This window comes from Colletotrichum phormii (genome assembly GCF_030913505.1).
Source record: "Colletotrichum phormii strain CBS 102054 chromosome Unknown BDP81scaffold_1, whole genome shotgun sequence".
In the NCBI taxonomy this organism is placed as follows: Eukaryota; Fungi; Ascomycota; class Sordariomycetes; order Glomerellales; family Glomerellaceae; genus Colletotrichum; species Colletotrichum phormii.
In genome coordinates this window covers 2,729,753-2,747,668 of record NW_026851443.1, presented here as the reverse complement: position 1 = coordinate 2,747,668, position 17,916 = coordinate 2,729,753, and the positions used below count along the sequence as shown (strand labels likewise).

The 17,916-nt window shown below is 52.8% G+C and overlaps 3 protein-coding genes across 3 annotated transcripts; 1 reads left to right on the top strand and 2 right to left on the bottom strand.

Annotated features, from left to right (window-relative positions):
• Positions 1 to 51: 51 nt before the first annotated feature.
• BDP81DRAFT_12526 (uncharacterized protein) lies at positions 52 to 1,491 on the top strand. Its single transcript, XM_060581657.1, has one exon. It carries the CDS (start codon positions 392 to 394, stop codon positions 1,241 to 1,243), a length of 852 nt encoding a protein of 283 aa, XP_060451972.1. The 5' UTR covers positions 52 to 391; the 3' UTR covers positions 1,244 to 1,491.
• A 3,440-nt stretch (positions 1,492 to 4,931) lies between these two features.
• Positions 4,932 to 6,494, bottom strand: BDP81DRAFT_413797 (ctr copper transporter). Its single transcript, XM_060589308.1, has 2 exons — positions 5,583 to 6,494; positions 4,932 to 5,530 (listed from the first exon to the last, which is right to left on the bottom strand). The coding sequence occupies exons 1-2, from the start codon at positions 6,122 to 6,124 to the stop codon at positions 5,422 to 5,424; spliced, it is 651 nt and encodes a 216-aa protein (XP_060451971.1). The 5' UTR covers positions 6,125 to 6,494; the 3' UTR covers positions 4,932 to 5,421.
• Positions 6,495 to 13,954: 7,460 nt separating this feature from the next.
• Positions 13,955 to 15,370, bottom strand: BDP81DRAFT_306117 (uncharacterized protein; the record flags this gene model as incomplete). The annotated part of the gene is made up of 2 exons (XM_060583240.1): positions 13,955 to 14,071; positions 14,153 to 15,370. 2 exons carry the CDS (start codon positions 15,368 to 15,370, stop codon positions 13,955 to 13,957), a joined length of 1,335 nt encoding a protein of 444 aa, XP_060451970.1.
• Positions 15,371 to 17,916: the final 2,546 nt, after the last annotated feature.

The window sequence follows — 17,916 nt, the reverse complement described above, 5'->3', positions numbered from 1 at the left end:
TCGCCAAGTTCATCATGACTTTTGCATTTCCCGTTGATACCAGACACACATCCTGCATCTTCCAGACCGAGCTCGCCGGCATTCGTCATTTCTTCACCCGGCGATGAGGCTCTGGTAGTTTGGCGTTACAGTTCGGTGTTACCAATTGCTGCATCTCGTTCCACTACGTTTTCTTTTTATTTCTCTTGATCCCAATTTCCCTTTTGCTACTACGACTCCGCCGGCATCTCGCAACTCGGCCATCCTGGAATTTGAAACTTCAAGGAACACAGTATTGTGCGATACCGTTATCGCGGAGCGGATTTTAATGCTGTCTAGCTGGGGAAAACACGGGGGAACATAACGAGAGACATGGCGACACTGAGGAGCATGCGATCAGGAGACATGGGGTATGGGTGGCATTACGACGGCGGCGGTCTCATTGAGCGCGGCATGTCTGTGCCTCGCGACAGGCGGCGTGCTGTCTGTGGACGCGAGTTTGTATGGCATCGTTGGCCATTTTTCGTTTTCGTTCATTTTTTCCTTCTTCTCCAGTGGCGGCAGGGGAGGTTGTGTGGTTGAAGAAAACTATGTCTTGCGGAAGCAGGGTAGGGGGGGGTTTCCGGCGCGGGAGGGGGAAATGTTCTTTTTTTCAGCACGAGAGCACGATATCTCACGGCTGGGGCAGGCACATCTTTTTTTTTTTTTTTTGGAATGGACTGTGATGATTTCATTAAAGTCGAGGATCAACGAGGGAGCAGAGAGACGTCCGCGCGACCATTCCGTACGCCCCAGAACCCGTTTTTCTCACTACGCTGCTCTGCGAGGAAATGTCTTTTGGGTTCTTTTACTCCGTAGGACTCGGCACGATACCCCCCGGCCCTGGGCAAATCAACAAGAAGCTACATTCACACTGCACACATTCTCGCCCTTCTTTGCTGCCACCGTCGTCGTTCTATTCAGAGACCCTCGTTGGTCTTCTGGGATACAGGGGAGGGATAACACACACCGAGGGGCCCGGGGAGCGCCGGTTATGAAGAAGGAAGGGATGAAGAACGACATACGAGTTTTAAGAATACGGAGAGGAAGAAATGTCTCTACAAACCTGTATGATAGTATATCCGCGTGTGCGCGCCCCCTTGCGATTATTATTCTTCCCCCATTCACCGTCTTCGTACCAAAAACTACCACTACTAGAAAGTCAGGACCTGACGAATTGCTAATTTTTTTCACAACGTTTTACACCATCTTACGTTGCGCGTGAAGCAGTGCTAATGGGAGAGAGTCTACGATTTGTAAAGGAATAAACAAGCGCTTGCAGGTTCCTAGAGCAGCAAACCATGGGGCAGTGAGATGTCTAGAGAGGTCGTACAGCCAGGCAATCATGCGTGAATTGATCCGAAGTGACATGTGGACAACATTTCGAGGCGTGTAGGTAAATAGGCAGTTAACTGGGTAGGTTGTTTCCGTCGAGTCCAGAACAGAGAGAGAGAGAGAGAGAGAGAGAGAGAGACAGAGACTTTTGCTTACACATCAGATCTTCTACCGACTCCTTCCAAAGTTCCTCCGCTCCCCCCCGACTGCGTCCGTCCGTCCGTCGTCGACGGTGGACGCAATTCCGTTTGCGGACTCGAACAAGCAAAAATTAGACTCGGGTCTGGTTGGGTTTGGTTTGGCAGTGCGCAGTGTCCGTGGCGCATACGTGAAGTGTGGTGTGCCGTCATGGTGACATGACAAGTGATTTAACTCTAAAGGTGAAATGCGAGACACGAAAGAAGGGAAAAAAGTAAACACACACAAAGAGGTGCCGGCAAATAACCTACCTACCTACCCGCTACCCAGAAGGAAAGGGGAGGGGATGTGGGAAGACAAGCCCGGTCATTTTTTGACAGCTGCCCGACAGCATAAGGTGGCGTGGGCTCGATTGTCAAGCGCGCGCAAGGTTTTCGCAACTGATTTTGGCTTCTGTCCTGTCCATACAAAAGGGTTGTGTCATTTCTCCTCGGAATTTCCTAATTAATTCAAGCTCGAGCGGACACCAAGTACGAGCCAACCCCTACCGTCCGGTTGCTTGCTTGGTAGACTTGTTGACAGTTTGACGTCCGAGGGAGGGGTGGGAGAACCTGGGTAAGTTCCAGACCGCCCTTGATTGAGGGAGGTTAATTTGTCGACATGCGCTCTCTTATTCTTGTTCTTGTCATTGTAGCAAAAGCAGACGCTGTCGTCGTATTGGTATGCGGTTGAATAACCCGCCGACAACTTGCCTGATTAGGTCAAACAGCGTATCTCTGGTTCCATTCGTGGGCGAGTAGCGAGTATCCGTAAACTCACTGCAGACTTTTAAATGGCGGGAACTCGGGATGCAAGGGGCAGGATAGAGATTCGAATGCTGCTTTTGGCCTTCTCGCACGCTGTGATTCGGTGAACGATAGACCCGCTCGTGGCACGGCCGGCGCAACCTAACTGCTGGGCGCGGGTTGTCATTGTCAGTGGACCTACGGGTACTGCCCACCCTCGTGTTTCGCTCGCTGTTACTAACAAGGTGCGCGCTGTCTGAAGTGCACGTCCGCAGCGCGGCTTCGGCGACGGCTAGCGGGGGTCCAGCGGGGAAGTCGAAGAGGGAGGGGGGGCGGCGCGTTAACATGGCGCGAAGAACGACGCACAACCCTCTTGGCTGTCAAAGAAGAAGAGGCTCACGTATATCTCGTCATCGTGGTCGGTCTCTCCCGTCAGTCGAACTTGACTTGACTTGTTTCTGGTGATACAGTGTGCAATTGGCCAGAAGAATCGTATTCGACTGGTCGGGAGAGTGATACTGATCAAATCCTGATGTGTCACATGCGCATCTGTGTGCTTCAACTCTTTTCTTTTGGCCTTTCTGCAGCGGGCTAGATTCGACATATTTGGAAAGACGCGTTTCCCAGCTGTGAGGTTCCAGCTGTGAGGTTTCCTGCCAGGCAAATGTATGTCTGCTGTTCATGGTGGGGAAGGTCCTGTCTGGATTCGGATGTGAGCAGGGACAGCTCGTTGCCTTTTTGGGCCTGGCGGGCTTGACGGGATTTGCGGCGAACCGGTCCGCTGCAGTTTCAATGTGATCAGATCTAGATCTAGCCGGACAATTTCTGGAGCTATTCCAACCTTTGCCTTGTCTGCTAGAGTCCGGGGCCGAGCATCTATGCAGTAGTTTTTGGTCATCTGCGTAATCTCGGAAACGGCACATAAGGCTGCATATCGGTCAAACTTGGATAACAGCCCAGCCCTCTGTCTCTGTAGTCCGTCGACAAGGATGGGCACGGAAGAGGTTGATTTTGAGTTGACAGGGTCGGCGACCTCTTGGGCGCTTCAGACAGGGTTAAATGCCGAGCTCCAAGGGCCCATTACCATGACTGGGCTGGATGCCGGTCCCGAGGTCAATTCCTAGAATACGGGAGACATCGCCGCCGGTTGAGCCAGTAAGAAGCGTAGCAAGCTTCCAGCTGATATGTGAGCTTGTCTTGTTTGTTTTCTGGTGGTCTAGGGCTTTTTGGTATCGTCGGATATTGCAAACATGGACTGATTCTCCTAGTGTTTGAGGAGATGGTGTCTAGGATGGTCTCCGCGCTCTCCTCCGCGTAGAGTCCCGTTCTCGATAGCACTCGTCTTCTCGTAGTGAGCCTAGGCTGAGTCCTTGTTAGTCCGGACAACCAAGAACTTTACATCGTCCCAACTACTCCTCTTTGAGACGTACAGAGAGAAGAGACGCCCACAAAGTCCCGAGGCTCGAAGATGATCGCTTTGTATTGCACAGTGCTCAGAGTTGAGCTGCGTCTCATTGCTAATAATTGCCCATCTCCGGGGTTAGAGACAGATATCGTGGACTCCGGGTAAAGCGAGAGCCCCGCACAGCCACGGCGCTCCCGTCGTCTGTTGTCGTCTCCGTAGTGAATTGTGACCCGATTGGAGCGTGGTGGTCGAGATGCTACGGATGGCAGGGTTCAACCGACTTATGCTGTATTGGACAATTCAAGCTTGCGTCGTGACATCCAAACATAGTCTTCCGGCGGAGTTGGTGGTGCAGATATATCTTGCTTGTCTCTCGGTTTCTGACACTGGTGCTAGCAACGCCGGCGGCAACCTCGTAATTGTCTTGGTCATTCAAAGGTCTGCCGTAGAGAAGAGGTCGTCGAGGTAGAGCGTCGATACATTTTGCCCGTCCCATGTGGAAATTGCCGTACCCCTCTGCAAGATGGCCAGGAACGAAATTTGACTGGAACGGAGCATCGGAGGAGTGAAACTTCGAGGTCCGTCTGGAGGGAAGCTGTTCAGATGAAACGGGCAGAAACAAGCTTCGTGGAAGGACGGGTTCTTTGAAGAGTGCGGAATTGGAGGAAACACTCCACATGCTCAGGGCTGCCATGCCACGCTGGGTGACGTCGACTCTGGGATCGCGACTCGAGATGCCAGGGCGCAAAGGGAGGATGCCTGCTGATCAACCATAAGAACGTATCCGTACTCGCAAAACATGTGATTGGGCGTACAGTCGACCGTTGATGTACGAATAGTCCTAGAAGACATGGACGGGCTGCTGATCTTATCGTTCGTCTTGGGTTGCACGGGTTGCTACCCCTCAAATTGGATCCTGCGTGCCTGTCTGGCTTAGTGATGCCCTTGCCTAGGGACAGAATTTGCGGGCTGACAAGCTTTAGCCGCCACCAATTGTATATTTGGCCGAGTGTTGCGGACAACTCGGCATGCGGCTCCTTTTTGATTCGAATCATTTGATGTTCGAAGACTTGACTTGGGAGAAGCGGGAAGAGGGTGAGTGGACGGCTTGGGCGATGTGGCACAGCAACTGAGGCACCATGGGCACCTACCTACTCCGTACCTACCAACGGTAGGCTTGCTTGGTGGCTTCCATGGTGACTGGTGGCTAGGTACGTCTCACTTCGCAGGAAGGACGGAGGCGACGGACTGAGGGAGTTTGAGAAGGTTTCTGCACGGGCCAGAAAGGGCGCTAGGCACCCTTGTACATGTACTTGCTGCGCTATCACCACACGACCGAAGGAGAAGGAGGGAATCCCATATTGGGTACCGAATCTGTACACACAGCTTCATTATCAATCGTAGCTGCTTTGGATTTGACAATCGTAGGCTGCCGTTGAGTGTACAATGTTCTTTCGTGCGAAACAATACAGCGAGTGTAATCTCCAGCCGGAAGTAGCCTGGCAGTTTCCTTCGCATACGATTCAGAAAAAAAAAGAAGAAAAAAAGAAAAAAAGGACGTGTTGTCCAAGGTCTGAGAGATCTGTCGCGTTGTCCATTCCTTCGTGGTCGCATTCCTCGTATCCATATGCCATGATCCAGCATCCGTCCATCACTGGAGTCACCGCATCATACAACAATAAGTGAATTGGGGAGAAAGTTCTAGTCGGTATTGTCTCCGGAAATGCTGCTGATAATTCACTAGTGCTCGCCCATCGTGGCAAAGCGGCCAACAGCGAGACTGCCCAGGAAGACACCACCGAGAACCGACAGGAGATATCCAACATTCATTGTCATGACAGCCAACATCCTGCACGCATGTTAGTAATATTTTTCCCGATAGCAGCGAAGAGAACACATACAGAAGATATCCAACTCCGGCAATAGCGGTATCGATGACAGCCCGGACAGGATCAACGGAGAATCTCCAAGGCCTCCAGATGCCGTGTCCCTTTTGGACGACGGTGACATTCTCCTCGAGGCCGTTCTCAGAGAGTACCATTTGCTTTGCCATGCTGTCCGTTGACATCTTGCCTGCCATGCCGAGCTTGCCATTGACGCTGACGTAGCGGCGCTTGAAGTCCTTGTCCAACCATCTCTTCTCCTGAATGGACTTGAGAGCCAGCATGCCGCGAAGACCAAAGGCGAGGAAAATGAGGAAGATGCACGTGGCGGCGTAAGTGCCAACGCTGTTGGGGGTCCAGGCTTCGGTGTAGAGAGGAGTCTTCAAACTGGTCTGGAAGATGGTCATCATCATCATGCTCATGCTTGAGCCGGTCGAGCCGTGGGTATCATTCATCGTGCCGGAGCCCATATCCATTCCCGGCATGGCATCCGAAGCAGTTGCTGTCCCCGTCGCTCCGTGGTCATCGCCACCGTGTCTTGCCATGAGAAAGCTGTCCATATTTGCAGATATCGTGGCGGAGCGGTCGACGCTGGCGTATGAGAACTGGTAAACAATCGGAGATTAAGGGAGTGACGGTGCGTTTTATGTACGGTTTTACCAGGCTCCAGTCCCGGCCGTGGAGTCAGTTATTATTTAAGATGGGAAGTAAGAGAGAGCGTCGTTGTCCTTCAGATGGATTTGCCAAGGTGAGGGGAACAAGGCGGCACGGGCGATGTTATAGACTGGCAGCGAGAAGGTTTGCGTGGGATCTTCAGACGCTTCAAGCAGGGAAGGTGTTACGCATAAGTCTTCGCGATACTGCGGCGAAACGAGAGTATGTTGTGCATGAATGGGAAGGTGACTTGGCTCGTGCCAAGATGTAGGAGGCGGATGGTCGTGACTTTTTGTTGCTCCTGCCGGAGGGCCTGGAAGCTTGGTTACACCCTGGTGAGACGGGCAACCGGCCATATTCTGGCCTAAGACTGCGTTAGCACCAAGTTGCGGCATCACGCGAGACAATCTGCTAAGGCCAGGAGAAGGAGCTGATACTGGGCATCAGGGAACATCAGGGAACGCCCCTTCGGCAACTTGCGCATGGGTGGAGTTTGCGACGATGCCGAGGCGGGGTCTTCTCCATTCTTCTCTTTCTAATTGGTCCCCGTTCCTTTTTAGTTTCGATAGCCTAAAAGAGCAAGAAGTATCGTTACCTTGCCCTGCTAACAATTTCTTCCAAGAGTGACACCCAAACTCAACCTCCATCCATTCTGCTCTCAAACAAACTGCTCACCGCGTGTCTCGACATCGGCCGTTTTCTCCCCCATTGCGGCGTTGCTCGCCTTTTCTTTTTTCGGTCTCCCACAAAACTTCGAACGAATCACGAGACGAAAGAAGAAATAATGTTGTTGAGTTGAACGTTGTTTGCTGGCTACCCTGTGCCCAATGCAATTGCCTACCTTATTTGGACGTTGTTTCCGTCAATCGCACCCCGAGCCTTACTAGCACGGTATTCTCCGACGGCCTCACGTCTCTATTTCCAAATATAGCTCTTCAACACGATATCTATAATTGATCGGAGACAGCAGCATGGGCCACTGAGCGCGAAAGTTCCAGGCCAGCCGTGGCTCTGTAAGTGCTCAATCGCAGTTCCTGAACAGGGGTTGATGGTTCGACGGTCTTAGACGGAGCTCCTTGCCGGCCACCTCAACTATAGTGCTTGGCAGAACAGACTTCAGCCCAACACGTCTCCAAGACTCTTCGAAACGACTCTTGCGGCTCATGTTGTCCACAAGAGCTGACTACGTTGTCTCAAGTGTCGCTGCCGAGCCCAGAGTTTGGTATTTCATCACATTCATCCGAAGTCATCTCGGGCCACCCTATTCTCGGCCATCCCAAAGCACCGCCAGGGAAGCTCGTCCCACAATCTCGCCCTGAGCCCGCCAATCGCAACTGCAGTCTTTCGATCTCTGCTCTTCTTTGCCCCAAAATGTGGTTGATCCACCGATGGGCGAGCACGTTTGGCGCTCGACCTGCGCATCATCGCCCCGATACTTCGTCACGCCCCACTTCTCGCGTGCCACTCTGTCCCTGTCGCTCCTTGAGCACGATTGCCGACGATTCTTTCAGGTCCACCAGTATTCGGCCGAGTTTCATGACCCTCGTATTATCTTCAGTAAGCCAGCTCCGTCGAGCTCATGCCCCAGTGTATAGGCAGTTTTGACTGATTCGAAAGAAACCAAGAAATTCCCAGAAGTCAAGATCAGCATGGTCCGAAGCGTTGAGCATACTTAGTTGACTGGCGGATCAACCCAGTAACGCTCATGAACCGGAGAGGTCGTCCGTTAACTATCTCGCTCTCAATGACTCGATGTATCGAGTATTCGGCAGGTTGAATCGAAACCCTCAACGACGTAAACCACGATATCGCCAGCACAGAATCGATGATAGTGAGCTTCGGTCACCCGCAAAGGCTTTCACCTGGGAGCAGCCTGCTTCTATACGTTGCCATATCGATGTCAGATGCGACTCTGGGCGGCAACTGATGGGTTCATCTGCAATGATCCTTGGAATGCGCGACGTCTGTCAGTGTGTCAGTGTTTTCGAACCTCGAGATCCGGAAGCCGTGTCTCAGAGGAGAGGGTGTGCAAGAAGTCTGGACACACCTCAACTCTATGCCGCAGCCACTTTCAAGGCAGACCGCGTCGGTATATCGTGTCGTCACAATTGCCAAAATCCCCCGATAGCTAGCGGTTGGCATTGTTCCACTAAACTATATTGAGAGGTAACTGCAGCCAGGTTCCACGAGTATGTTCGACCTCTTCGGTGGAAATGGTAGTAACTACCACGTCGATGGGAACTTGAAGTTTGCCGGAAAGGTCGTTTCTTCTGGAGCCAAGAAGCTGTACTCTTTTATGCTGTTTTGCTGCCATCACACTAGCATTTGTTTACGCCTCAAGACTTTCCTGTCCTATGGTGTCAGATTGCTCGCAACACGAATCTCGAATGATGGCATGAGAAAACGCACATGTTTGATCTTCGAGCTCCCGGATCCAAGCCAGGTGTCGGGCAAACCCTGGATCGCAGTCTATACGCTCCGGAAACAAGACCGCGAAGTGAGAGGCTTCATCCAATTCTGGTCATGATTCGAGATGCAACTTCAATGCTTGCGCGAGGTCGCGTCCACGGGGGCGCGTGGAGACTGCAACTTCAGAAGCAGGGATCACCGGTGATCATTGACCCGAGTCCAATGCAACCCTAGCGACACCGAGATTAGTTGAAGTCTTGCGATAGTTCTCGCTCGCCAGCACAGAGTACTTTAAACTGCGTCTGTTTCTCTTTCGAGGATTTACGTTAATGTCCTACGATGGCATGCAGCTGCCCGTGAGCGTCGGACGATTCCAGTAAGCGCTGAGATCTGTCTGGCTCAAGTTTACGGCCCACGTTGACCCCGAGGCCTGGCCGACATGCGGATCGGCTGGTATGCTTCGGTTGGGGGCTTCCGTGCCTATCTGCCCCTGGCCAAGGGGAAATGATCTGCACCAAGCCGCAGAACCATCCACGGAGATTGAATGGTTGAAGGCAAGGCTGGTCCGGAACAGGACACAGGGCATTCCCCAAGCTGCATCCAACCCAAATCGCGGGGCCGGGCCGGGATCAAGGGGCGACATCGCAAGTTGCCGAGCCTAATTCGACGACTTGCAACGGACGCCCTTGCTAACTCCTCCACCATTATCAAAGTCCGCGTCTGCTCTGTTGTCAATCATAACCTAGCCATCGAAAGCCAGCCTCTGACGCATGGCTATCAATCTTCGTAGTCGCCTTTGGCCGTGGAAACGTTTAGCGGAAACAGGCGACGTCCGAGACGTCCAGCAATTGCGACTTCCGAGCTACTTACGCGATCAGCAGTTCGAAATACTGGAACCGAAGACCCATGTGGGGTTTGGCTCGCCTACTTGAGCATGGCCACCTTCAACCACATATGGTATGCGCGGAGCTCGACTACCTAGCATTCGATCCTAGACTATCTCGACCACTACCCATGGCAGAAGCACCGGCGCAAACTTTGGGAATTACTTCAACACTGTGTGTGTTGACCGCGCAACGTAGACGTCTGGCCTCTGTCCGGCATTTTGGTACAATGGATTCACAATAACCAATATATCCGTACTCAATGTCGTGTAACATCAACGGCAACGATCTTGCAGCAACCGCGTTCTCTTCCACAAATCGGCACAAGCCTAGGGACATGGGTCTTTGCCTCAGAAGAGTATTGCGTATGATCAACTAACAAGTCGAACCATTGTACAACAGTCATACCTCAGACCAATCGGCAAAGGGGTGCATAGTAGACGTGGTCTTGCTTGCTTACTATGGATGCCACGTATGAAAGGGACGTCAGCTTCGAGGGATCTCTGAGTGTCAGGCAGGGAGGCATTTATTGACATCTCTTTCCAGGTCGAATTCGCACTTGCAATCAATTTCAGCAACGACGAAAACCATCACGCCAATGACTTCAGAACAATCTATTCCGGCCGAATGTTAGTCTGCGTCCAGACGTTCAGCCGCTGCCGCTTCGAGGCTGCCGCTAGGCTCGAAGAGGAACCGGAAGACCAGCCTTGAGGCGTTCTGCTCGGGCGCTGATCTACGCAGGAGCATTCAAAAGACTAGGTATCACATCGGGGGCCATTGGAAACGAGATTGCACTTCAGCCCACCGATACCTCCTCCTACCTATTTACATCCTACCACACGAGCATTGCTTACGTGGCGCGGCTAGGCATGCCCTCTTTACGTAGTACCAAGGAGGCTGACAACGTCCTGGTTCATCCCACTTTCTCAAGATTCGTCGCAGCCGAAGAAGACAAGCCTTTTTCTATTCCACAATGAGGAGTGCAAGAACGATAGAAGAGAGCACGAGGACCGTCCGCCATCAACGTCCGCCATCTGACCGACATGCTGGACGTATTTCTTTTGCCGACTCCCTTCCCCTCTCTCTCTATCCAGGTGGACGAACTACGTACGGCTGAGGATGCTTGCATCTTTGGTGCAATCAAGCAAGTGACTCGATTGCCAAGGAAGACGCACATATGCGACACTCCAAGCTTGGCCAGTCAGGTGGTCAAACCACTGAAAGCTGGGTGAGATGATGCCTATGTCTTTCCGGACACCCACCCTCACGTATCCTGGTGAGTAGGACAAAGCAAGGCAAAAGGAGTCAATGCGGTTGGTCGGCGAATCTTCGCCACTTATAATTCAACAATTTCCGTTGAGGGGTGTTTCCCACCCTCTCCAAAGCGTCAAATGAATTGACGGTCTATCTTCAGTAGCGTTGATACCAGGCCTTGTCAAACAATCGGTGCACTCCATGAGGTTGACCAGTGCTCTCAGGTGTGTTACCCGGCTGCAGCTCGACGACCGATTCTCATCGAATCCGCATGCTCAAAGTGGAATGGCTTCTCTGACCTATGCACTAGTGGTGCCGCCGGCTCTGAGAGAAAGGGGGAAAAGGGGAAGGGCTAGAGGTTCCCCCAGGGGGGGCGCCTCGCACACCTTCGCCAGCCCATCGCGTGGGAGTGACAGGAATGCTTGTCCATGGGCTCCGCCCTACCACCCTACCTTACTCTTACTCTAGTCTTTACCTCTCCTCCCCCTTCTCATTCCACCCTCTCGCGTGTGTGTGTCTCAGCTCACGTCAGGTTCTCGATTCAGCTCCGCAGCCGGATCGCTTTCACCTGCCCCGCTACTCTACCCCCCCCCCCCCCCCCCCGCTTGCTTGGCTTTGTTCTCCATCAGGCCGGAGCATTTCGAACTGGCCATCACGGCTGTGTACGACAGGATGAGCCAAAGTTGGAGCGCAATCAATACTTTACCAGCTCCGGACTGGGACAACCTCTCTGGTACATTGAATCTTCGTTGCGCGATGGAGCCGAGCCCATCAAGCTGCACACTGTCCGCAGATAACCGACATGCAAGGGAGTCTAGACTCTTCCGTATTGATCGCATATAGCTTCTAGGTCAACTTTGCGTATCTTTGACGAATCCCCAGCGGGATATCCAACAGCGGGATATCCAACAGCGGGATAACGTGCAACAAACTTTCACGGATACTCCGCTCCTCAGGCCAGCAAAACGCTCACCATCTACGACGCTAGGATCACTCTACACCTGTCGCCACTGTCATCAAGATACTGACTTAAGCTTCGTGACTGCAGCCTTGGAACACGGCGGGCGACTCGTGTGCAACATGAAATACGGAAGGAAGGGGGAAAGTGCAGAGACTGCTCGTGTCACGACTGCACCGTGTTTCTCCTTCCATCCATTCCCGTTCAACAGCGTCCTCTCGGACAGTTTTTCTGCCGGAACGAGGTTAATACCGAAAAAAGACGGCTGGCTGACGAACATGTGGTTTGCTTCCCCGGCGATCGACTAAGGAATCCCCAACGCAGTCACACAAGCAACGTCCTCCTTTCGTCAGAAGCATCCCATCTTTCTCATTCTTCTTTGAAAGAGGAGAGTCCCGAAGAGCAAACTTGACCCAAAAGAGCATGGAAGGAGGGGGGACAGAACTGATCTACCTACTGCGCGTTAGGGGTGGTTCCCCCATGTCATCTGATGTTTTGAGTATAGCGCGCGGCGGCGGCGGCGCCCAGCGCCTCTTTTTTTTCCTATGTTTTTTTTGCAACTGCAGAGAGCGAGAGACCGACACCTGCCATCCCATCCTTTTCGCTCTTCTCTAATGCGGCCGTTCACGCACGCCAGCACGTTCCCTCACGCCCAAGCTCCAGAGAGCAAACGAGAAGTGAAGAAAAAAAAAAGCCAAAAAGCCAAAAGTAAAAAGGTACACCCCCATACGCCCTCCCCGCCAGCCTCGTCCGTTCCGTTCACGCCATCCTTTTTTTCCCACACGTTAGTCTCTGCACGTAATCCTCCACTAGGCCAGGGCTCTAATCTGCCTTTGGTTCGGATAAGGTGAGGGGGGGAGGGGATGAATAAGAAGTCGATTCGACCATTTTCGAGCATTGACAGAAAAGTCTAGATTACTGTTTTGACGGGCCTTACGTACAGCTGTGTTTCTGATGATGATTTCTTGTCGGCTCACTTGTTGACATTCTCAATTCGAGAGAGTGTGGATATGCCATGCTCTGTGGACGTCTATTCCCCCTAATTCGCCGAGGTGGTCTTCTGTTCTTTGCGTGTTTATCTGGACGTGAACGCACGATAAACCATCGCGGTCAGCATTATTGACCGAGCTTAGATCTGCTGAGAATAGGGGCAAAAGAAATTGTTCTTCACATGCCAATTTCTCGTCATCATGGTGGTTTTCTGAAGGCGATGTAGTACCGTTGTGACACATTCAAAACCGATAGGATCATCGCTGTCCGCGAGACTTCAATATATGTGTAGAGCATTACTCATTTCTCTCGAAATTTTCACTCCTGGTCAATGACACAGGAAATGCTCTCGTGCGTTTGTAATAATGTACAGTCTCCTGTCTCTTGATAATCTTGGTATCTCCCAAAGCAGTCCCTGATGCCCAACTCCACTATCCCACCTTGATAACCTGCGACCTCTTGCGTACAAAACCCAACCGTCCCAGATGCCCGTCCAAACTTTGACAGAATCAATGACTCAACTTTGACCTTCGTTTTAGGCAACCCTCCGTCATCGTGATCCATCCGATTCGTGAGTGCCTACGCCAGTTTCCGTTTTCCCGATATATAGGTGTTCCGTGGAGCCGTACCCAGTTTGGCATCGCCCCTATCCCGCATCCGTATGTAGCGAGGACGATGCCGCAACCATTCGCCGTAAAAACAAATCCGACCCCATGTGTCCTGTCCTGTCCAACTGATTCTCGTGCCCACGAGTGAATTTTCCGAATAGCATGTAGCGAAAGAAAGCTTTGGGAACAAAAGTGACAATAGTCCCGACTAGCCCCCTCTATGACCCTGGTAGTCTCTTTCCATTAATGTTCCGTGGTATCGGTATAACGCCGGGGTTTTCGTGTATAGCCGTGCGTGTAGTGAAAAAGGAGATACGAGATACGGCCCGTGATCGAATTATAAGTAACTTTTCAAGAAAGATTTTCTCTGAAGCGTCTGTCGCTAGGCATTATTCCCCGCAATGCTAATGGTGTCTTTCGAATTTTCATTGCATCTTTGGACCCCCCATGCTGTGGTTTCGATGGTTTCATGTACGAAGGCATTGTCATCGCGGTCGTAAGCCAGTTGACATGTGGCTACCTAAGTAGATGATGAACCCATCAGGATGTGCCAAAGACCGTGGGTGATGGGGGCCGTGTGATTAACAAAGCATCGTCGAATATTGAAGGTCGTGAAAGGCACTCTATAACCATCTACTCTCGCTTGAGTGGAGGAGTTCCGTCGTCAGAGTGATCTTGCGAGGAGCGTCGCCCGTTCTCGTTTTGACCATCACCCTCCTTGGAACCACACCCCTTGACTAGACGATGTCTCTGCGATATTGATCAGCTTTTGTTGATACCCTAAAGCAGAAGTTTACAGTGCAAGTGTTTCCTGAGATGTTGATAGCTTACCTTCAAGGCGTCCTTGCGAGAGAAGCTCTTGTCGCAAAAGTTGCAGGGGAAGGGCTTGACTGCGAGGTGAATTCTCTTGTGTCTCTTCAGATCGTGGTTTCGGTTGAAAGACTGTGGGCACTGGTCACACTTGAAAGGCCGTTCGGCTTGTGGGTTGGGCTGCCCCCCGTGGGTGTGGCCGTACATTGATGGTGCAAGATGGTGTGCTCCATAACCGCCGGGGACGCCCATACCGGTGACGAGTGACATTTGGTGCCCGGGAGAAGTAAGATTGGACATGATCGGTCCTCCCATCGATGGGACATGATAACCAGAATAGCGGTAAGAGCCAGGAGGTGCCATCGCGGAAGGGTGTTGGAGGGCGGCAAGTCCTCTCCCGGGGCCCGCTGAAGTTGTCGGAGAGGGAGCGGTGGGCGAGGTGTGGGACTGTTGGTAGCTATTAAACGGCTGCTGGGGGGCAGAGGATGTCGAGTAGTAGCCGGGAGTCGCTGGTGGTCGAGATTGGTAGGAATCAATGTGGGAATGCAGACCGCCGGGCGTTGGAGGTTGCGTCGAGACAGCGCCGTGAGATCCAAGAATGCCACCCTGAGGCATTGGTGGGCCCTGAGACGGCAAACTGGCTGGTGTAGATCCCGCTCCTCCGTGAGAATAAGCCTGAAAGGACTGATGTGTTTGCCCGTACGGTGGTGGAGGAGGACCCTCGCCGGTTGCGGGTGATTGCGAAGTGCGAGAGTAGGACATTGGGGATTGCTGATCGTAGGTGCTTCCGCGGGAGGCATACTGAGAAGTCTGGACGAGCCCCTGAGGCGTCCCAGAGCTAAGCTGGTATGAACTCGAGGGCGTAGGCCATGATCCGTGGCCGTTTCCTCCAGGATAGTAGGAGCTCTGGGAGCTCGTGGTATTGACACCGGAAGAGAGCGGGCTAAGCCCTTCACCTGGCACTCCTGAAGGCGATGTTAGACCAGAGCTGGCGGTTAGAGGAGAATGTTGAGTATTTGAGGCAGCGGAGGAAGAGGAGGGAGCCGACGGCGTAGCCATCGCGGGGGCTTGCCACGATGATGGCGACTGCAGAGGCTGATTGTGAAAGCTGAAGGGGTACTGATGAGAATGTCTACTCATACTCGGTATATCTTGGTTCGTCGACGGAAGATGAAAAGGGGGCAACGCCTGTGTTGCTTGTCTTCGAGCTGTGAAGCTCGAAGAAGTCTCCATTGCCATTTTGGGTGGGGGTTGTGGTGTCTGGAGTTTTGGTGATTTTTCGAATCCTCCTCGTTCTTTCCTGCCACGGGCAAGCTCTTGCTTTTTGGACTATGTGTTTTTTGATCGTTACTGCTGGGCGGACTAATCCAGCAGGCACACTTTTGTCGGTACTTTGTGCCTGACCGGAAGATTGGTGGAGCTGGAGCGGCAGGAGCAGCAGGAGTGGGAGCACAGAGTCTGAGGTGACGTGACTGAGCTACCAACCTTGACGGCAGGGCGCGGCGGATGTCAAGCAAAAGAAGGCACCAGGGTCTCCTTTCCTTCTTCTCTCTCTTCCTCTCCTTCTCTGTACAGCTCGGAAGCAGCTGCTGTTGGCGGATACCGTCCTAGGGATGCGGCGTCGGAGCTGAAAAAAGCTGGAACTTCAACGCGGTGTTTAGGAATGCCACAGACGAGAGGATGCCGCCGCTACTGGATTCGACAACGACGATGACCGGTGACAGTCCAACACGGCGCAATCAGATGTCCAAATCAGGCGGGTGGTGGAATGCCGTGACCTTGGGCTTGGGGGCAGGAATGAGAGAAGAAGGCAAGACAAGACAAGACTAGACAAAGCTGACGAGAGAAGGACTGCTCAGATAGCCAAGGTAGGTAGGTAAGGTGGGATAGGTAGGTAACCAGGAAGGGCAGTGTCAGGTATACAAGTATGGTACTGATAGTCAGGCCCTAGGATGAGGAGAGGAACGCTGCCCTGGGAGTAAGGCTTGATGGAAAAGGTGGATTGGGTTCGGAGTAAATAGATGGCAGGCCCGGCGGACGGGGTCGAAAGGAGGCTTTGTGTGCAGGTTTTTGAGCTATCCTTCCAGCGAGATGTCGAAAGGAGTTATCGTGCGTCGATCACCTTAGTTGCCAGTCCAGTCCCGTCTACCTTGCCAGTGTGGGGAGGCGGCTGTCGAATATATGTAGGTCGTTGATGGTGCGGGACTTGGACTTGGGACACTAGACCAGGTGCGCTTAGGTCAGAGCCAGCCAGCCCTCTAGCTCGGGAGGGCTGAAGGGGGCTTGTGAATGGGTAAGTCCAACACCAAATGCTACCGGAGGACCCTGGGCGCCTCAGCTCCAAGTACCGGGGGCGGGTTATGTGTCTGACAATCCAGGAGAGATGGTCGATGAGGTACGGAGTAGCGCCTGCCCTACAACACGGCCAGAATGGACAGATGGACGCTCGTGTTGAACCGTCTCGTCCTGTCCTGTCTGCTGCTCCTGATTCCCTCTGTTATGCTGCTAGCTGCAATAAGAGTGACTTGTTGGAATGTCTGATGAGCCAAAAGGGAGTAGAGGCGGTCGGTCTCGAGATAGTGTGTGAGAGTGAGAGAAAGAAGCAGGATGAGAGATGTGACAAAAACTCGTGCTTTTCTCTCCTCGTCAGTGTCTTTCCGAAGAGCCTGTCTCTCTCTTCTCTCTGTTGTCTCTGTGCCAGTCCGTACCCGCCCGACATTCGTCGAGTCCCAGCCGGAAGAAGAATCAAGATGCAGGAGAGGAGAGCAGTAGCCAGTCACTCAGTCACTCAGTTTGTCTGTAAGGTAGGTAGGTAGTGAGAAAGTTGAGGTACCTCAAGAAAGTACTGTATGGTCTTTCCCTGCCTTGGAGAAAGGGCAACAGTGGCGTCTTTTGACTGTCCCTCCTCGGGCTTGGGACAACAAGGTCTGGGCGTCGAAGGTCCAAGGCGGAAACACAAGCAGGCTGCCGGGACGGGTGAGCTTGGGGCTCCTGAAGAAGGGGGTGCGGTTGCTCAAAGGTAGCCGCTGGCTGGCTCTCTCGCTGTCTTCTCTATGGAGATTAAAGGTTGATACCTACTTCATTGATGGATGAGCAAGACCGGAGACAGCCTCTCTTGCTGGCGTGGATCAAGTAGGTATCAGGAGCGGGCGAGGCTCCTTGCTTTGGGGAAACACACAGACGAGGAGGTGTGAGGACAAGAAGGGGGAGGAGGGTGTGAGAGAAGATGAGCGGGCAGAGAAACAGAAAGGTCCTCGATCCAGGGGCGTGGGTGTGGTCGTAGGCCTAGAAGCCCGAGCTGGATTGGGAATGGCGATTGGGAGTGAGAAGTCGTGTGTGTTCCAGCCAGGTCTGTCATCGTTCAGTTGGCCATTTCAACGAGGTTAGGGGGTGGGGAGCAGAGGAGGAGAGGAGAGGTAGGGGGGGCCAACCTGCCAGCCGGAAAAGAAACGATGAAAGAAGCAATTGGCGGCGTGAGCGAAGGAGAGACGAAGGACGATGTAGGTATGCCTTGGAGATGTTTCCAGGTACCAAGTAGCCAGGGCGGGAGAGGCAGTGAAATTGAGAGACAGAGCCCCGAGACGGAGAGACAGAAACCAGAGAGACGCTGGACGACTGAAGTGAATGAGGGCGATAAACTGAAAGAGGACGAGATACAGAGAAACGGGGAGGCTACTGGGCTAGAGGCTGGAACCCTGTCTGGCTCCGTCTCTCTGTCTGGTTCTTACTCCGTTGCTGCGCAGGTGAGAGTCCCCAAACCGCACTCCATCCCATCCTATCCCATC